General features: G+C 37.2%; 1 protein-coding gene and 1 long non-coding RNA gene across 2 annotated transcripts; both read right to left on the bottom strand.

Moving 5' to 3' along the window:
• Positions 1–2,439: 2,439 nt before the first annotated feature.
• LOC121990126 (protein MALE DISCOVERER 2-like) lies at positions 2,440–4,581 on the bottom strand. The gene is made up of 6 exons (XM_042544345.1): positions 4,147–4,581; positions 3,757–3,947; positions 3,498–3,630; positions 3,254–3,408; positions 2,969–3,154; positions 2,440–2,850 (listed from the first exon to the last, which is right to left on the bottom strand). The coding sequence occupies exons 1-6, from the start codon at positions 4,565–4,567 to the stop codon at positions 2,590–2,592; spliced, it is 1,347 nt and encodes a 448-aa protein (XP_042400279.1). The 5' UTR covers positions 4,568–4,581; the 3' UTR covers positions 2,440–2,589.
• A 263-nt stretch (positions 4,582–4,844) lies between these two features.
• Positions 4,845–5,382, bottom strand: LOC121990127. The gene is made up of 3 exons (XR_006114466.1): positions 5,277–5,382; positions 5,053–5,190; positions 4,845–4,931 (listed from the first exon to the last, which is right to left on the bottom strand). It is a non-coding gene; the product is annotated as an uncharacterized LOC121990127 (long non-coding RNA).
• Positions 5,383–17,126: the final 11,744 nt, after the last annotated feature.

Genomic DNA, 17,126 nt, shown 5'->3' with positions numbered 1-17,126 from the left:
AGGACTTGGGTGGTTTTTGTGTCTTGGTAGATCATTGCCCACACGATGTCCAAGTGGAGAAGAGGAATACAGCAGAAGATCAAGAGGTCTTTAAGCTACAAAGAAAGGTATAACTAGTTAATTGTTTCCGCTGTGTACTAGTTTATTTTTCCTTTGTATGGATCCTTTAGTACCAACACAAAAGGCTAGCGATCTTATGCTTTGATTGAAATCTCTGTAGTTTAACCTAGGGTTCACTGTAAGGAGTTTAAATATTCAATTTCTTTGAAAGGCTTTAACTAGGAAGTGGTAGATGATCCCATACCCAAGAAGGCCGAGTGCCTCGCCAACGACCTAGAAGTCAATCCTTGAAATAGATATTTAATCAACTTCTGTAATATGGTTTAACTTTTGATGAACACATGGGTTGAACTTGGATTAATAATGTTAAGTTTCGTTTACAATCCAAGTTTAACTTTTAAAAAGCATATGGGTTGCTAGGAAAAGTTCTGTGCTTGTACAAATTTTTGTACAGGGGAAACAGAACAGAATTCTGAGTAGCGCCAACAATTTCTGTCATTTAGAATAGGGCTCACCTGAACCCATTTTTCGGCATTTTCCTTGAGCAAGCTTCCGCTCCGGCTTCTCGTCCCTCGGAAACGTCATGCGTTTCCTTCTCGTCTGTCAGCGTACTTATCCCCAGTACCTCGTCCCTAAGACGCATCAAGCCCATCGACTCTCTCCTGTGTCATCTTTATCGCTAGCTGCGTCTTTCGCTCGACTTGCTACGCTCCTAAGTTCCTGCACACTTAGACACAAGATATTAAATATATACAAGACCTAACTTAACGTAATTGATCATATCAAAACTACCTTGATGTACCTACACCTAAGTTTGTTTCTAGACAGATCAAGCCTAGGTAACTCAAGTTGGCAAAATTGAATTATCTTATTTTGTTTGAAAGTTGACATAGAGTAGTGTTAGGGTAGACTAGGTATTCTATGTTGACTTAGGATTTTATTAGTACGAGCTAACTTTGAAGTGTTAGCTTCTAACCATTTGAAACGCTTGAGCTAGATTGACTTAGCCTTTTCTTAGGTTGACCTAATGACAACATGATTGTTGGGACCAGAATTTGGTTGACCAAACTTTTTCTTAGGTTGGCCTAATGACAACATGATCGTTAGGACCATTATTTAAAATCTTTTGGATGCCATTTTGGTATCATTAGTTCTCATTCTTTCATACTTAAAATGCCTGCATTGCTTATGGTCTTCTCTTGACATCCAAGAACTTGGGATCTTTGGTTGTAAGCGTCATTGAATCTAAAAATTACTTAGTAATATCTTTTGATGTAAACCTAAGTCTATATTGATTAGGTGAGATAGAAGAGTTATTTTACTCTTGTAGTCACTGTTATATCTTTTTGGGAAGTGGTTGCTTCTAGAGACTCACTTAGTCCGTTTGCTTGATTTTACCAACCTATTCGACCTAACTGGTGGGTGTGCTCAATTGATTTGTCTAGCTTCTCTCTCTCATTTGACCTACTAAACTCGACCAACTAGTTGATCAACCTATCTAGACTCTAGTCACCTAACTAGTTAGATGACTCATCTCATGCAATCAACAATTTGATGCTTTGTTGACCAACTTGCTCGTCTTGTTTTTGACTTTGTTTGACATGATAGCTTGCTCGACCCCTTCATTCAACCAAACTGGAATAGTCCAATATAATTGGTCAATTTTAATTGCGTCCCATCCAATATGCTCAGCATATCTAATTGGATCAACTCAGACAATCAACCATCAAATCAAATCATTATATATATATATATATACACGCGCGAGGGTGACTAAATTATTGTGGGTTTTGTTAGTAAGATATTCACTATTTCAAATATATATATATATATATATATATATATATATATATATATATATATATATATATATATATATATAGAGGGTGACTAGAATTTCCGTCTCTCGTGAGCAATATTTTATAAGAAGTAATAAATGAATGTTTAATGTTTATTTAGAGTGTGGCAGTTTTGGCGAAATCAAAATGATGGATAAGGATGATCTCTAAATTAATCAATTTTGCATTCTCTCTAAAATATTTATTCAAATAAATAGTAAAAATAACTTAAAAATTTATTATAAACTTACACTCTCTCTCTCTCTCATCACCAAGCTAATCTTGCTCCTAAATAAACAAGCCTTATCTCCCAAGGACCTTAATTATCAACTGGCACATCCTCATCTTAAACTACAATAAAAGAACCAACATCCTTCCTTTCTTCAACTAATTCAATTCAATTCAATTATATTATATTATATTATATTATATTGCTAAAATTTGTATATAAAATGGCAAACAACATAACAATATAATACAAGTGCTTGTTAAGAATACTATTGAACTCATCAAAATAGCATCCGGAAAGCATTATCTTGTCGTCGCCATCTCTCTGAAAGCAAATTATATGAGACCTCCAATTATTTGCTAAAGTGATAGTGAGACATCAAAGAAGTGCTATTTGAATTGATATATATGATTGTCAATTAATGAACAAAGCTATGATTTGCGTGATGAGTATCCACAATAATTAACTTGCTTCCACAGAGAGGATCTCCAATTCTGCCCACCAAAGAGGAGAAAGCCTTGGTATAGCTGCTTCAGGCGAAATGTCTATGATCTTTCTCAGTTTAGATGTCACTTCCCTCATAGATGGCCTATTTCTCGGGTCGGAGCTAGTACAATCTTGGATGACCTCACAAACTATCCGAAACTCCTCCTCGCTGTGAGATTTAACATTGGAATCAACAAATGAACTAGGACCACCATCACCCTTTAAGTATCCTGTAACCTGTTATTTAATTTATATATACATATATATATATATATAAAAGACTTAGATTTGTATATAACCACTATCTTTTGATAAAAGAGAGGTAACCACTATCTATTTTAACATGTTAGTTTACCAAGTTCAAAATAGAGCCTTCTTCTTCACGTTGGATGACCTTTCCGGAGACTATCTCCATCAATAATACTCCGAAGCTATAAACATTATTTGCAGGATCATATAAGGTATCATAATTATTGAGATAATCCTTTACACCCAATTTTCCCTGGTCAATAATTTCTTTCCAAACACTGATATCTACAATCTGCATTAAATTTAAATGTAGCACAGAAGATCATATATATCTCAACCCAAAGAGAAGTGAAACTCATGCAATTGATGATATAAATAGATCAAGTTATACCTTTGCGGCATAGTCTTCAGTGACCAGGATGGACCTTGACCTTAAGTTGGGGTGTTGAATGGGTGGATCCAACTCGTGTATGTGTTGGAGACAATAAGCGATCCCCATGATGACCCTCATTCTAGCATTCCAATCGAGAAGTTCAAATTCTTCTCCTGAAAAAAATTAAACTTTGGTATAAGTTTGATCTATTGCTGACGAGCTCATTTATAGGTCAAATAATTTTTATAGAGAACGAACCTACCATGAAGATGCTCATAAAGTGAACCATTAGACGCATATTCCAAAACCATCATTCTCATAAAAGGTTCATCCTCTTCGCAGTAACCAAGGAGATTAATGAAGTTCTTGTGATTTATGCGAGAAAGTGCCTCAACCTACATTCCAAGAAAGCATGGAGATATCAATTAACATTGCATTTATCATCATCTAACAATAAAAATATTCAATTTGTACTAAAACATAGAAGGGAACTTGCTAAACAGGTACCAAGAACTATAAACCTTTTTCCTAAAAAGCTTTTCTGATTCCTTTGACCATTCCTTGGCAGAGGTGATAGTTGTTGACACAACTGCTATCTCTACACCACTTGATAATATTCCTTTGTATACAGTAAAGGCTGGATAACTTAGAACAATATTGCTGAATTCCTCACAGGCAGCTTCAAGCTCCAAGCGTTTTAATTTTGGTACCCCTGAAGATAGACATATCAACACGCATGAAGAAAACAAAATTTTAATTTGAAGTACAAGTTAATTCCAAATGTAATAATTAGAAGTGAAAGCATCTTTTGCATTAGTTAGTAGTTTTCCAACAATTTCCAGAACTAAGCATGTTATGCCAATTATCATACCATTGATGACAAAAATTTGAGGAAAGAACAAAAAATGTACCAGTTACAAGTGCTTTTTGTAGTTGACCACTCAATCCTGTTTTCCATGGACCTATATTAGCTCCATCCTTTCTGCGGCAAACTAGAACGATGCATGCTGCCAAGGTAAGTAGTAAAGCGGCTGCTGAAATAATAAGAATATATGTCCATGTTGATATACTTTCACTTGATGGAATTTCATTTCCCGCAGGTTTTGTTGGTTCAGCAGTTGGAGAAACTGATTGTGGATTTGGAAGAGGTATAGGAGCTTCAGAGGGATTAAGTCTAGATTTTGATATCAATGCAGGAAATGAACCACTTGTAGTAGTTAAAACGCTGACGATTTGATTTATAGGGCCACCATTTACAGGATTAGCATAGAGATTCTTAGTTGCTTCAGCTAACTTACGTCGGGGAACATAATGTATCTGTGTATTCATCATTATGTATGTCTTGCAAAAATCAGCTACAATCAAGAAAAATGATTGTTATAAGTGTATCAAAAAAAAAGTTGGCTCAAAAATAGCAACTAACAAGTGTACGTATGTTACCATTTTGATTGCCATCCCTTTGTTGATGATCATTAAAAATATGTTCACATTTGAAGCATGGAAGGAAATTTCTTCTGTTGTTTAGAATGTAACTAATACGTTACGCAAACATTGTCAAGAGTAAAAAATGCATTGAAGAAGAAAAAACCAAAACACTCACAAACGAGTTGTGCTAAAGATTTGTATGATTCTTCCTTCAAGCATGACTAGAAAGGAATTAATTTTCTTCAGTTTCTCCCAGCTTGTCTCCCAGAAACTGACATTTGATTGATGAAAACATGAAATAGAATTCGTTTTTCAACTTACAAAAACTTATATAGCACCAAGAAGAACAAGCTACAATATGCTATACAAATGTCCCATAAATAAGGGCTTACCGATGCCCAACTTTTCTGTTTAGAGGTTGTAGATCATCAGCTGCATCACATGAATGATTCCAATCTTGTATTTGATCGGCGTGCTTGTTAGACTTTTCAGCAGATGTTCTGCTTTGGAATTTGTTGTGGCAAAGCAAACTGCAAGAACGAAAAATGATTGACCCTGATAACTTAATTTGCTAATCATCTAATTGAACATATGAAATCTAGGATCGGAGACTAACAGATGTTTTAGAGAGTGCATTTCTACAATCTCCTTGGGTATTGTACCAGTTAGCTTATTGTTTCTCAAGTCCAAGAGCTCCAACTTAGTTAGCCCTCCAATTTCCTTTGGGATAACTCCAGAAAATCTGTTCCTGTTAAGGACACTGATGACACAACCAGTTATGACATTTCAATAACGATTAGAATACGAGCACTTGTAGATTTCACAACAATATTTGAGATAGTAAGTATAGATGCACGATAACTATTATCTATTGAGTTCTTTATTAAGTTTTCTTCCTTTTAAGTGTAACATACAACTGAGTTTACTATGATCTTAAAAGTTCCAAAAAGTTTTTATTTAGTTAACTATTTTTAACCTAAAACTAACTAAAACTAATGACTTATGGATGACTTTTCTATACTTTTTTTAAATATTAATTTCTTACTCACATAAAAAAATTATTTTATAATATTTTATTCTCAAATAGATTGTTAATTGATTAATTATTTAAAAATTAATTCCAGTGTGATATCTTAACTAGATTCTAAAAGCTTTGAGTGTGAATAATAAAATTATTTTTTTCATTTGATTGACGATCTATTTTTGTGTAGTTGAAAAATAAGATTGAGACAAATAACAAATATATTAAAACACACGATATGAATATTAAAAAAATTATTTAGTTAGATTATTATTGCTTAAAAAAGACAAAATGGGATGGATCATAAGATATCCTTTACTCATTCGAACAAAACATAATTTTACATGGAGAAGAACCACCTCTATTTGAGGCCAATTATTTCAAACAAAACAGTTGTTAGGATAATGAATTTCTGGGAATTTTTGTTGGTGTTTAATAAACTTTAAATGATTCTTTTTCTAGCCACTTATATCTAATAAACTTGATCATTTATTTGATACATTATCAACTCTAAGCACCTTTTAACCAAAGATATAAAATGAAAGAAGAAAATATAATCCATGTAGGCATCATCTTAATTATGTTCAAATATGATCATAAAATTAACTGCACTTACAGAGCTCTCAAATGCCTGAGCTTTCCAAGGTCAGATGACAAAGTTCCTTGTAGAGAAAACTCTATCAAAGTCCTGCACATGGGTAACAATTTTGGACTTGAATTCTTCAAACGAATTTGTAACAGAAAATTAGAATATATATATATAGGAAATAAGGCAGAAGATAATGAAACATAAACAGAATGTAGTGCCACTAGTCTAAATCTTTCTCTTTCTAAGATGATTATATATCAAGTTCCATCAGATGAAAGTCCCAAGGTGGCACATTCTTGGTCATATTACTGAAACTATTATTTTCAGGGATAAAATGAATAGAAGAGAGAAGGCAACCATCAAGCAAGTATTTCTTTTGATCGTCAACTAAAATAGTTTTCAACTGACACAATTCTTGTCTACAATTGTATCTATGTGGTATTTAGATAAATACATGACATCCCGAGGTTGTGTTATCCTTATGTGTTGAGTTTTTAATCGGACTAAGCTTACTAGTTGGTGTTTGGGCAATCAATGAAGGAATGAAAATGACAACAATTAAAGGAGTCGGTCAATGTACAAGTTGAAAACTTTGCCATCAACACAATTAACACCGTTCCAATTGCAGGGGTTCCTGTCGCTAGGATTCCAATTCTCCAAGGCGCCAAAAGGATCAGCCTCCACTCTCGATCGGAACTCCAATAGAGCCAACCCTTCAATGGAATGCAAAATTTCTTAAGAAATACACCTTAACTACCAATTTAAGCTCTAGAGCATGGAGAAATTGCCGAAAAAAAGCACATGCCTTCAAAGTTAATGGCCAAACTTTCACCGCTGAGGAGGTAGATCATCAGAACCACACATAGCACCCTATGCAAATTGAACCTTAACAACTTCCTTCTTCCCTCCATTTTTCCCAAGCTCAATCTCCAATGGAATGCCAGGAAACAAAAGCTATACGCACTCCCCCTCTTCGACTTCTAGTGATCGAAATCGATGAGGGAATAACTTCATAATCGGCTCACCCTTGGAACTGGAGGGACCTCAACCGACTCAATATCCATCCATCATTTTTGGAGGAGTAATTAGGAAGCCATCTCATGCTAGAGAGAAGGACGGAGTTGAAGGATGCATTGGTAGCTAGAAGAAAACTGATTCTTGAAAAGAAAAAGGGTAAAAATAACGTGGTGATAAGAGGAACAAAAGGAGAGAAGGAGAGAGAGGGTGGGAAATTAATCCTTGAAAAGAGAAGGAGAGAAAAAAATGGTTACACGCTGGCCAAGAGGAGGAAGGAAAAGGAGAAGAGGAGGGAGGCGACAAAATTGAACGTGAAAAAAAATATTCTTGAAAAAAAAATGGGAGGAAAAAAAACGATAGTCAAATGGTGGGAGGGGAATTGAAAGAACAAGAGGAGAAGCCGGAGGATGGAGAGACCGATGGCCATGGAGTTTATTTTTTTAAAAGAAATTAATAAATGCAATTCTATTTTTTGAAGTAGCAAAAATAGATTATTTCAAGTCAATAGTTTTCAAAGAAATATTTTTTAAAAAATTTACAAAAAAACATAAAATTACCTTAAATATTGATTTCCTTTGGTAAATTTAATTCCTCCCAATATCTCAATTTCGTAAGTACAAAATTGTAAACTTAGAGACATTATTGTGGAAGCTCTAGTAGTAATAATTAATGTGCATATATTATATATGTTTTTTTTATTATTTGATACATATCTATTTACATTTTATTAATATAATTTATGTCTATTACATCTTATTTTATTATTATATCATATTTTCATCTTTTTTTTATTTGAAAGTTTACTTTTTGTTTATTTCGATTGACAGGACATGATTTAGAGTAAAAATGAAGTGAAAACTAATTTTGATGCAGCCTTGAAGGAAAATCAACAAACATGGTTGTGTCCCATGACACGACCATGTCTCCACAAGAGCCATACTCAAATTTTCACATGAGCATACCGTGCCCCATGACACAACCGTGTTTCGCTCCTCGGTGCTACACACAGCCAGGTCATGCCCTGAGGCACAATCATATCTGGTCTCCAGGCAAAAACACACAGTTGTGTCGTGCCCAAAGGCACCGTCGTGCCTTTATTCCTAGAAAATCCTACGATCTGGTCGTGCCCTGAGGCATGGTTGTGCCTCTATTTTCCAAGGATACCCATGAGCTGGTCATGCCCTTATGCACGGTCATGCCTACCTTTGGTCGTGGCACACACTCCACAGCCTTGCCTTGAGGCATGGTCATGTGGCGGAGAAAACGAGGGGGTCGTGTACCCCTCCTATAAAAGGGGATTTTCTCCCCTTTTGACCTATCTTGGGTTTAGGGTTCTTCCTATTTCCTTGGGGAAAAGTTCTTCCATTTGGAGAAATCTTAGAACCTCTTCCAAGAGCCACCATCAATGATCCGTCCTCCTCCGGAGCAAGGAAACACCTCCAACAACTTTAGAATTCATGGATAAACATTTCTCTTCTCTTTATTTTATGTATTGAGTTGTAGAATGATATTTCTTTGTGTATTGATTGTGTCTCTCTTTTCTATGGAGTAGATTCTCATAATTTTGGATATAGGGAGTAATTATGATGTGATATTGATGTATGAACTATGTAATTGCTCATTTCCTTGTTCAATGATATGTTTATGACTTGTTCTATTGTATTGTGCCTTGTATATATTGACAAAATATGTGTGAGGCCAATACACTTAGATGTAGAGGATCGGTCATCGTGTAGAGGAGGTACTCTGTATTGTATGATCGAGAGGCATTGTTAGAGAAGGTATCCTTTTAACCGGACTTCCTAGAATATTGCCTTGAAATAGAGGTCAATTCTCTACAAGGGAAGTTAATTATAGTATGATGGATTTTTCCCAACTTATTGTTAGAAAGTGACTTGTGTAATCTAGAGATTGTATTACCAGGGGCTTTATTATAGAGGGTATCCCTTTAACCAGACTTTCTCATTTACTTCTTTACTTAATAGTATTAATCTAACATTAGAAAGTAAATGAGATAACTCTACCGAATGTATGACCAGAGGGTCATAGGGTATCCCTTTAGCCAAATTTTCTAGAGTTATTTTTTTACTTAATGACGTTGGAAATTGGTGTAAACTCTCTAGTACAATCTTAGCAGGGTTGTGCCAGATTTTTGTTAGAATCCCTATAAGAGTGTAAGCAAGGATTTCAAGAGATAAACAATTCATAGAGACATTAACTAACATCATAGTGAAATCGAAATTTTAGAATCTCTCCTAAATCCAACTTCTCCTTCTCCGTTGCTCACACTTACACTTATTCTCTCTTTCTCTTCCAACTCTCTCTCTCTCTCCCCCTCTCTCTCTCTTTTACTCAAGCATTCGTGACAAATCAACACATTCGATTGTCTAGATAATTTAATTTACGAAATCTCTAGTGCTTAATCAACAATTTATGTGGATCGATATTTTTATTACTTGACAACTATTCGATGCACTTGCAGATTGACAAATAAGTTTTTGGCACTGATCCTGTCCGAGCGCTGAGTCGACGGACGCTGGGGGCGTGGCACGCTCCGCTATCTTCGACTGATGGTGTGGCTCTCCGACGATCCTGCAAAGAAACCGAGCCGGGAGAGGTTCCCCGGCGACGGCCCTCCGACGCTCAAGTCAGGCAACGAACGAGGCAGAGTAACGTGGCTACAATAAATAGTTGCGCATACCTTTGTTGACGTCTGAGGTCTTTATATAGGACTCCGGAAAAGCGCGGGCACGTTTCCCTTCACGTGCACGCTTCCCCAAACATACCTTAACAAGCCTGTGTCATAAAAGTGCTTCTGGCGCCATTCTGCAATCGTCCGAGCATATCCCGGATGCGACGGTGGAAGCTTCCACCGTACGATTCTGTGTACGGCTCGGCCGCTAACTCTGCTGTTTGTCGGCGGCAGGCGTCTCGAGGATGATATTACCTTGTCTCTTTTGTCCTCTTGCGCTCCTTGTCTGTTTCAGGGCCGAGCTGATAGGCCACTCGGCACGCATCTCACTCCTGCAACGGTCATATGCTCGGTTAAGCCTGCTTCTGCTTGTGTTGCCTTGTGCACCGGCCGAACGGTGACCCTGCTCGACCATTGAATCTTTTTATCGTGATCATCGGAAACCCGACCCCTAGTCAGGTTGTACTCCATTCAATTCGGAGAACTCCTGGCCGGTCGGCCAGTCTTCGGGTCGCTTCGACCGATCAGCCAGTCTTCGGGTCGACTATCTTGACCTTGGACCTCCTCGTGCCGTTAACCCTTTGCTGACGAGGATCCCCTGTCCTTATCACCGGATCAAGCACCATTACCGGGGACTGTTTTAGAATAACATTAGTTGATTAGGAATTTAGTTACTCTAGAGACTTTTTTTTTTATTTTTAATGCTACATTTTTTTCTTACTATTTTAATTCTGTAATTTTATTTTTCTAATAATTCTATTTTGACAAGATCCAATGAGCTTTGACATGAGAGAGAGGCTTTCAATAATATTTTCACACCTATTGCTGCAAGATTCATATCTCTTATTATGGAACCTCATATAGAAGCTAACAACTTTCAAATTGACCTAGATTTGATTACCATGATATAAAGTCATAAATTTGGAGAACAAATTGTTAGGAACGATGTGCCCGCTAGAGGGGGGGTGAATAGTATTTCGTCACTTCGTCTTGATAATGTGCAGCGGAAATAAACACAAGACACACACAACGCTAACACTACGGATTTCCTTGGTATCCACCTCAAGAAGAGGTGACTAATCCAAGGATCCACACGACACGCTCACTCCACTAATGAAAACCTCCTTCTCAGTCGCAGCCGGAGGCGGAGAAGCCTCGTACAGTACTAACACACAAACACAAACAACAACACAAGAAGAAGAAACAAAAATACAATGTAATACACACCCTTCTTCTCGCTTAGTTGTGCTTGTCGTCACCTCTTGAACCTTGGAGAAACTCCCTAAGTGCCTTCAAGAACTGGTGTGAGTAGATCAGAGAAAGCTTGTGAAGATCGTCCAAAGTTGCAGGAAGAAGAACGCAAAGTTCTGCAGAGAAAACGCTCCGCCAAGGCTTTAAACAGTGCTCCCAATCGATCCAATCCATCCCCAATCGATTGCCACGTCAGCACCGCTCGATCCCAGCCGTCTATCGCTCGTTTCCTGCCCAACGGTCACTTCCCAATCGATCGACCGATCGATTGGGATCATCTGAATCGATCGGTCGATCGATTCAGAACCATTCTGTGCTCTCGCGTTCGCGTGAGAGCTTTTCCTCCCCAATCGATCGAGCGATCGATTGGGATGGCTTCTATGCTCGTGAGTAATGCTCCCAATAGATCGACCGATCGATTGGAGCCATCCCACACTCGAGAACACTCCAATCGATCGACTGATCGATTGGAGCCTAGTTCAATCGATAGCTCGATCGATTGAACAGCCTGGACTTGACTCAAACTCAAGTCCAAAGTCTCCAACCCAACTTCCGGTCAACCGTGACCTGTTGGGTTTCCATGCCTAGCATTTGGCCACATCCGACCAACCTCGAACTAGCCTTCTAGCCTCCTCCATCAGCCTTGCATCCCTCGGATATCTCCCATCCTTCACGCCTTGCCTTCAGGAGCTTCCTTCGGCCTTATCCTAGTTGTCGAATTATACGCCACACTCGATCAACCTCGAACTAGCCTTCTAGCCTCCTCTATCAGCCTTGCGTCTCTCGGATATCTACCCATCCTTCACACCTTACCTTCAGAAGCTTCCTTCAGCCTCATCCTAGTTATCGAGTTTTCCTTGTCAAATCACACTAGGACTTACCTTGCCAAGATCACATGCTTGGACTTACAACCTTTGTCAAGATCACACTTGGACTTTCCAAATGCCTGGCTCCTCACCAGGACTTTCCTTTTGCCAAGATCACACTTGGGCTTTCCAGTTGCCTGGCTCCTCACCAGGACTTTCCCTTTGCCTAGTCATATTAGGACTTTTCAATTGTCTGATCTCACTTATCAGGACTTTCACCACCAAGTCTGGTCAACACTGACCTACTTGGATTTTCACTCTTGTTAACCTTCCTGTTGGACTTACCTTTGCCTAATCTCCAATTAGGACTTTCCCAGTCAAGTCTTCTGTCAACCTTGACCTACTTGACTTCTCTCTTGCCTAACCTCCAGTTAGGACTTTCCCATTGCCTAAACTCCAGTTAGGACTTACCCGATCAAGTCTCCGGTCAACACTGACCTACTTGACTTGTCTTCTCATCAACCTGGTCAATCCCTTGACCACCACAATCGGACAATTGCTCCAGCAATCTCCATATATTGTCAACCGGACGATTGCCCTAGCAATCTCCATATATTGTCAAACATCAAAACTCAAATCCTGACTCAAGCTTGACTCAACTCAAGCTTAGTCAAACTGGTCAAACTTAACCTAGGAAAATTACCCCAACAATCTCCCCCTTTTTGATATTTGACAATTCCTCTAAGTTAGGCTAAATCCCATAGCCTTAACATTTTCCTTATACCAAGGTTAAGTCTCATAGTCTTAACCTCTTCTTTATCACAAGGTTAAATCTCATAGCCTTAACCTCTTCTTTATCACAAGGCTAAATCTCATAGCCTTAACCTTTCCATGACACAGTATGAATGAAGGCTTAACTTAACCTTCAATTCTCTCCCTTTGTCACACATCAAAAATAGACAACAACTCTTCCCCATAAGAGTTAACCTCACAATGAAGATCACATACCCTTCATTGAAGCTCCTCCTTGAGCTCTACTTGACTCCACAATACTCAACCTAAAGCATTCACCATTTGACCAATGAAAATCTCATTCATTGTATCCAATGCTCCCCCTTGAGCAGTAATCGTCTTCACAATGCTCATCCGAGAGCATTTTCCACTTTACCAATGAAGGTCTGATCCCCTTCATTAAACTCAATGCTCCCCCTTGAGCAAACATCTACTATAAAATGCTCATCCAAGAGCATTTAACATCCTAGCAATGAAGATAGCCAACCTTCCATTGCTCTCCAATACTCGACCCTGAGTATTAATTCATCACGAAGGTTTAACCCACCTTCCAAGGTCTTTGAAAAGATTTTTTATGTTTTCAAAGAGTAACTCCCCCTAAAAACATGGTCAAACTTCTATCATTGCACCAACAATGACTTGGGGTTCCTAAATAATTAGGAAAACCAAAACTCGAAGATTTGAAGTTTAAAATTCAATAATGAAACTAACCTCAACCTAAACTTCACCTAAGCCGACATTAACCAAACCATGCTTGTTTTCATCATGAAAACTTCCCCTAAGTGTATACAAATGTATTTCAAAAAGTTAGGAATGGTTAATGATCCTTGAAAACCAAAACTTAAAGTTTTAAGGTTCCAAAATTCAGAATTGAAACTAAACCTTATCCTAAACTTCACTTTGGTATTTCTTAACCAATCCATACTTGTTTTCACATGAAAACTCCCCCTAAATGTATACAAATGTATTCCAAGGGGTTTGGAATGGTTATTGAGACTCGAAGTGACTTGAAGTGCTGAAATCAGGCTTTTCAGGCCAAAATTAGACTCCCCAATCAATTGAAGTTGGGACTCAATCGATTGAACTCACTCCAATAGATCCATTGATCGATTCTACGCACTTCTGTGCGCAGAAATTCCCTTTGAATCGATCAACTAATCGATCCAATCACGGGTCAATCGATTCAACACCCTTCTGTTCGCAGGAATTGGCTTCCCAATCGATCGTCTGATCGATTGAGTTTCTGATTTCCTGAAATTCAATTTCAACGAACTTCAGAAACTCCCCAAAAATTCTACAAAAATCTAAAAATCATGAAAATTCATGTAGACACTACTTAGGATATATACTATCAAGAAAAAATAGTTTTCTATGAAAATACTTTCTATTTTCAAAGATTGACACAAATTTGAAAACTTACAAAAACTTTAGTATTTTCTTCAAGTTTGTATCTAATTATTCAATGATGATTACTATCAAAAGATAGTCTTCACCAATGTTTCCAAAGTACATTTAAAATCATTTTCAAAACTAATATCTAACCATGTTCTTTGGGCTCAATGTACATGACTTGTACATTAGCTTTCCCAATGATTGGAAAACACATAACTATGGGTTTTGATGAACCTAAAACTCAATAAGATGCACTGAATCAACATCTTGAGTTTTGTTCACCATCCTAACATCTCACTTATATCTAATATGTACTAAAACACATACAAGTCACCTTATAGTTCTTTGTGAGATGTAAATTTTGGTTTTGCCCTAAACTAAGGGATCATACATATCTATCTAGGTATTATAAACCTTATTATCATCCACCTAGGATGTCATTTTGTATAATCCCACTTGTAGAGATATTTACCATTCATATTAAATGCCTTTTGTTCTTAATGATAAGGAAGTTAACATTATGCATGATGCTACATGACATACATCAAAATAAGTAATTTTCAAAAGAAAAGCATGCTATAGCTACATGATGTATGTATGACATGACATGGTATTTTTGTATTTTTCATAATAAAAATGAATGCAACACATGATGTCATGACATATGATAGATAATCAATCATGGCATTTTAGCATAAACAAAATATACCTAGATAATCTAACTAAGTATCCTTAATCCTTAGCTAAGCCTTAAAGTTAAATCCTTGATTGCCCAATGCCTCCCTTAAGAGAATGCCAAAACCCAACTTGACATTTCTTTCCTTTCTCCATTTGTGCCAATTTTAAAATTAAAATTGAATCCTCGAATTTTACTTGGCACATTTTACTCCTTTTAAGGATTAATCTTTGAGACTCAATTTTGCTCTTGCGTCCTTAAGAACATACTGAGATCTCAACTAGTCATTCCTTATCCTTCTTCCAAGTGTGCCAACTTACATTAAATGTGATTCCTCAAAGTTTGGCACAACCAACTCTTCCAAGGAGTAATTATTTAGAATTAAGGCTTAAACATACCTTAATTCCCTTAAGAAGATACCAAAATCCTAACTTGGTATTCCTTCTCCTTTTTCCATATGTGCCAATTTAGACTAACATCAACACCTCAAATTTTGGCACATTTTACTCTTTCTAAGAGTGACAATTTTGGATTAAGGCTTAAATTTCCCTTAATTCCATGAGAAAATGTCAGATTCCCAATTTGACCTTTCTTTTGCTTCTCTAAGTGTGGCAATTAATTTCTAATTTCAATTCTCAATACTTGGCACCTTTTTGCTCTTTAAGGCTTAATTGCACTTGATTAAGGCTTGGGTCTTCTCCTCATTTCTTAAGAAAGTATCAAAATTCTAACTTGATTTTTCTTATGTCTTTCTTAAGTGTGTCAATTTAGATTAAGTTCATCTTTTCAAGTTTTGGCACATATACTACTCTTTCCAAGAGTAACCCTATAATCCTTTTCATTTTCAAAGGTTAACAATAACCTTGAAAATGCTCTTAAGTGTCAACTTTAACAAGGTTGGGTTAACTACCCTTCCAATTGGAGTTGACACTCTCTAAACTCATCTAGGGTGTAGAGAATATGCTCCTAGGAACCCAAAACCTATTGGTGATCCTTGGATGCTCTAGGTACTTACTAGGGATGACTTCCCTAGTCACCTTCCTAAGGATTTTTCTAGGCTTCTTAGAAGCCTTGGTCACTTCTACTAGGTCACTCCTAGGGATAACTTCCCTTGTAACATTCTTTATGACTTTATTAGGCCTTTTTGGAGCCTTAGTCACTTTGTTCTTGACAAATGTACTCTTAGGGATGACTTCCCTAGTATTTTTGGCTTGACCACTAGACCTAGGTTTGGTTTCATAGCTATATGAAACCCTAAGATAGGAAGTCACATCCTTCTTGGCTTTAGGTTTGTATCCCAAACCTCTATAGTCATTGGATGACTCTTGTCTGGCTCTCCCTAGGTGATGCTCACTTTGCCCCTTAAGCAAGTTTTCCATTCTTGCTAAGGTTCTCTCTAAGTTATCAAGTCTTGACCTTAAGACTTGGTTTTCCCTTACTAAGTTCATAGATTTGGATTTTTGTTTATTCTTATGAGTGTTGCTAATTTTAGGCATGTATCTAACATCCTTAGAGTTATTTCCTAAATTGTTACTGTCTACTTTCCTAAACTTAGTTGTGGTAGTTCTAGTATGAAGAGGAATGTATTTTTCCTTAACACCATCACGCTTTCTATTTTCATGATAATTTGTATTAAAAAGATGAAAGTTATTTCTAACATGCATTTTATCATGACTAGGAGGAATTACACTATTAAATGTTACCTTGGGTTTGCTTTTCAAAGCTCCCCCTTGATTTTTGCTTCCTCCTTTGACCTTGGTTGGCTTCTTCCCTTTAGGACATTGACTTCGGTAATGTCCTCTTTGATTGAATGAGAAGTACACAATGTGCTACTTATTCTTGCATTCAGTGGGACCAACCACCTTAGGCTTCTCTTTAGCCTTAGTTGCCACTTGACCCTTCTTCTTGGCCAATTTTGGGCACTTGCTCTTATAGTGTACATGCTCCCTACATTCAAAGCAAATGATATTTATTTATAATTGAAATTTCTATACCTTTGCATGTAGGGATGATGCTCGATTCTCCATTTGATGTAACTTTTGAATTGTGGTGGCGACATCATCTTCTATTTCTTCTTCTCCTCTTGAGAGTGTGGGTGCTTCCACCTCTTCAACCCTTGAGGATGTGGACTCTTCCACTTTGTCATCTCTTGAGGATGTGAAAGATCTCTCCTCTTCCACCTCTTCCCTCTCTTCCTTTTCTTCCTCCTCTTCCTTTTCCTCAAATGTTG

The sequence above is a fragment of the Zingiber officinale genome, chromosome 6B (assembly GCF_018446385.1).
Source record: "Zingiber officinale cultivar Zhangliang chromosome 6B, Zo_v1.1, whole genome shotgun sequence".
Taxonomy (NCBI): domain Eukaryota; kingdom Viridiplantae; phylum Streptophyta; class Magnoliopsida; order Zingiberales; family Zingiberaceae; genus Zingiber; species Zingiber officinale.
Note: the sequence above shows the minus strand (reverse complement) of the source record. Positions and strands in the feature narration are given on the sequence as shown.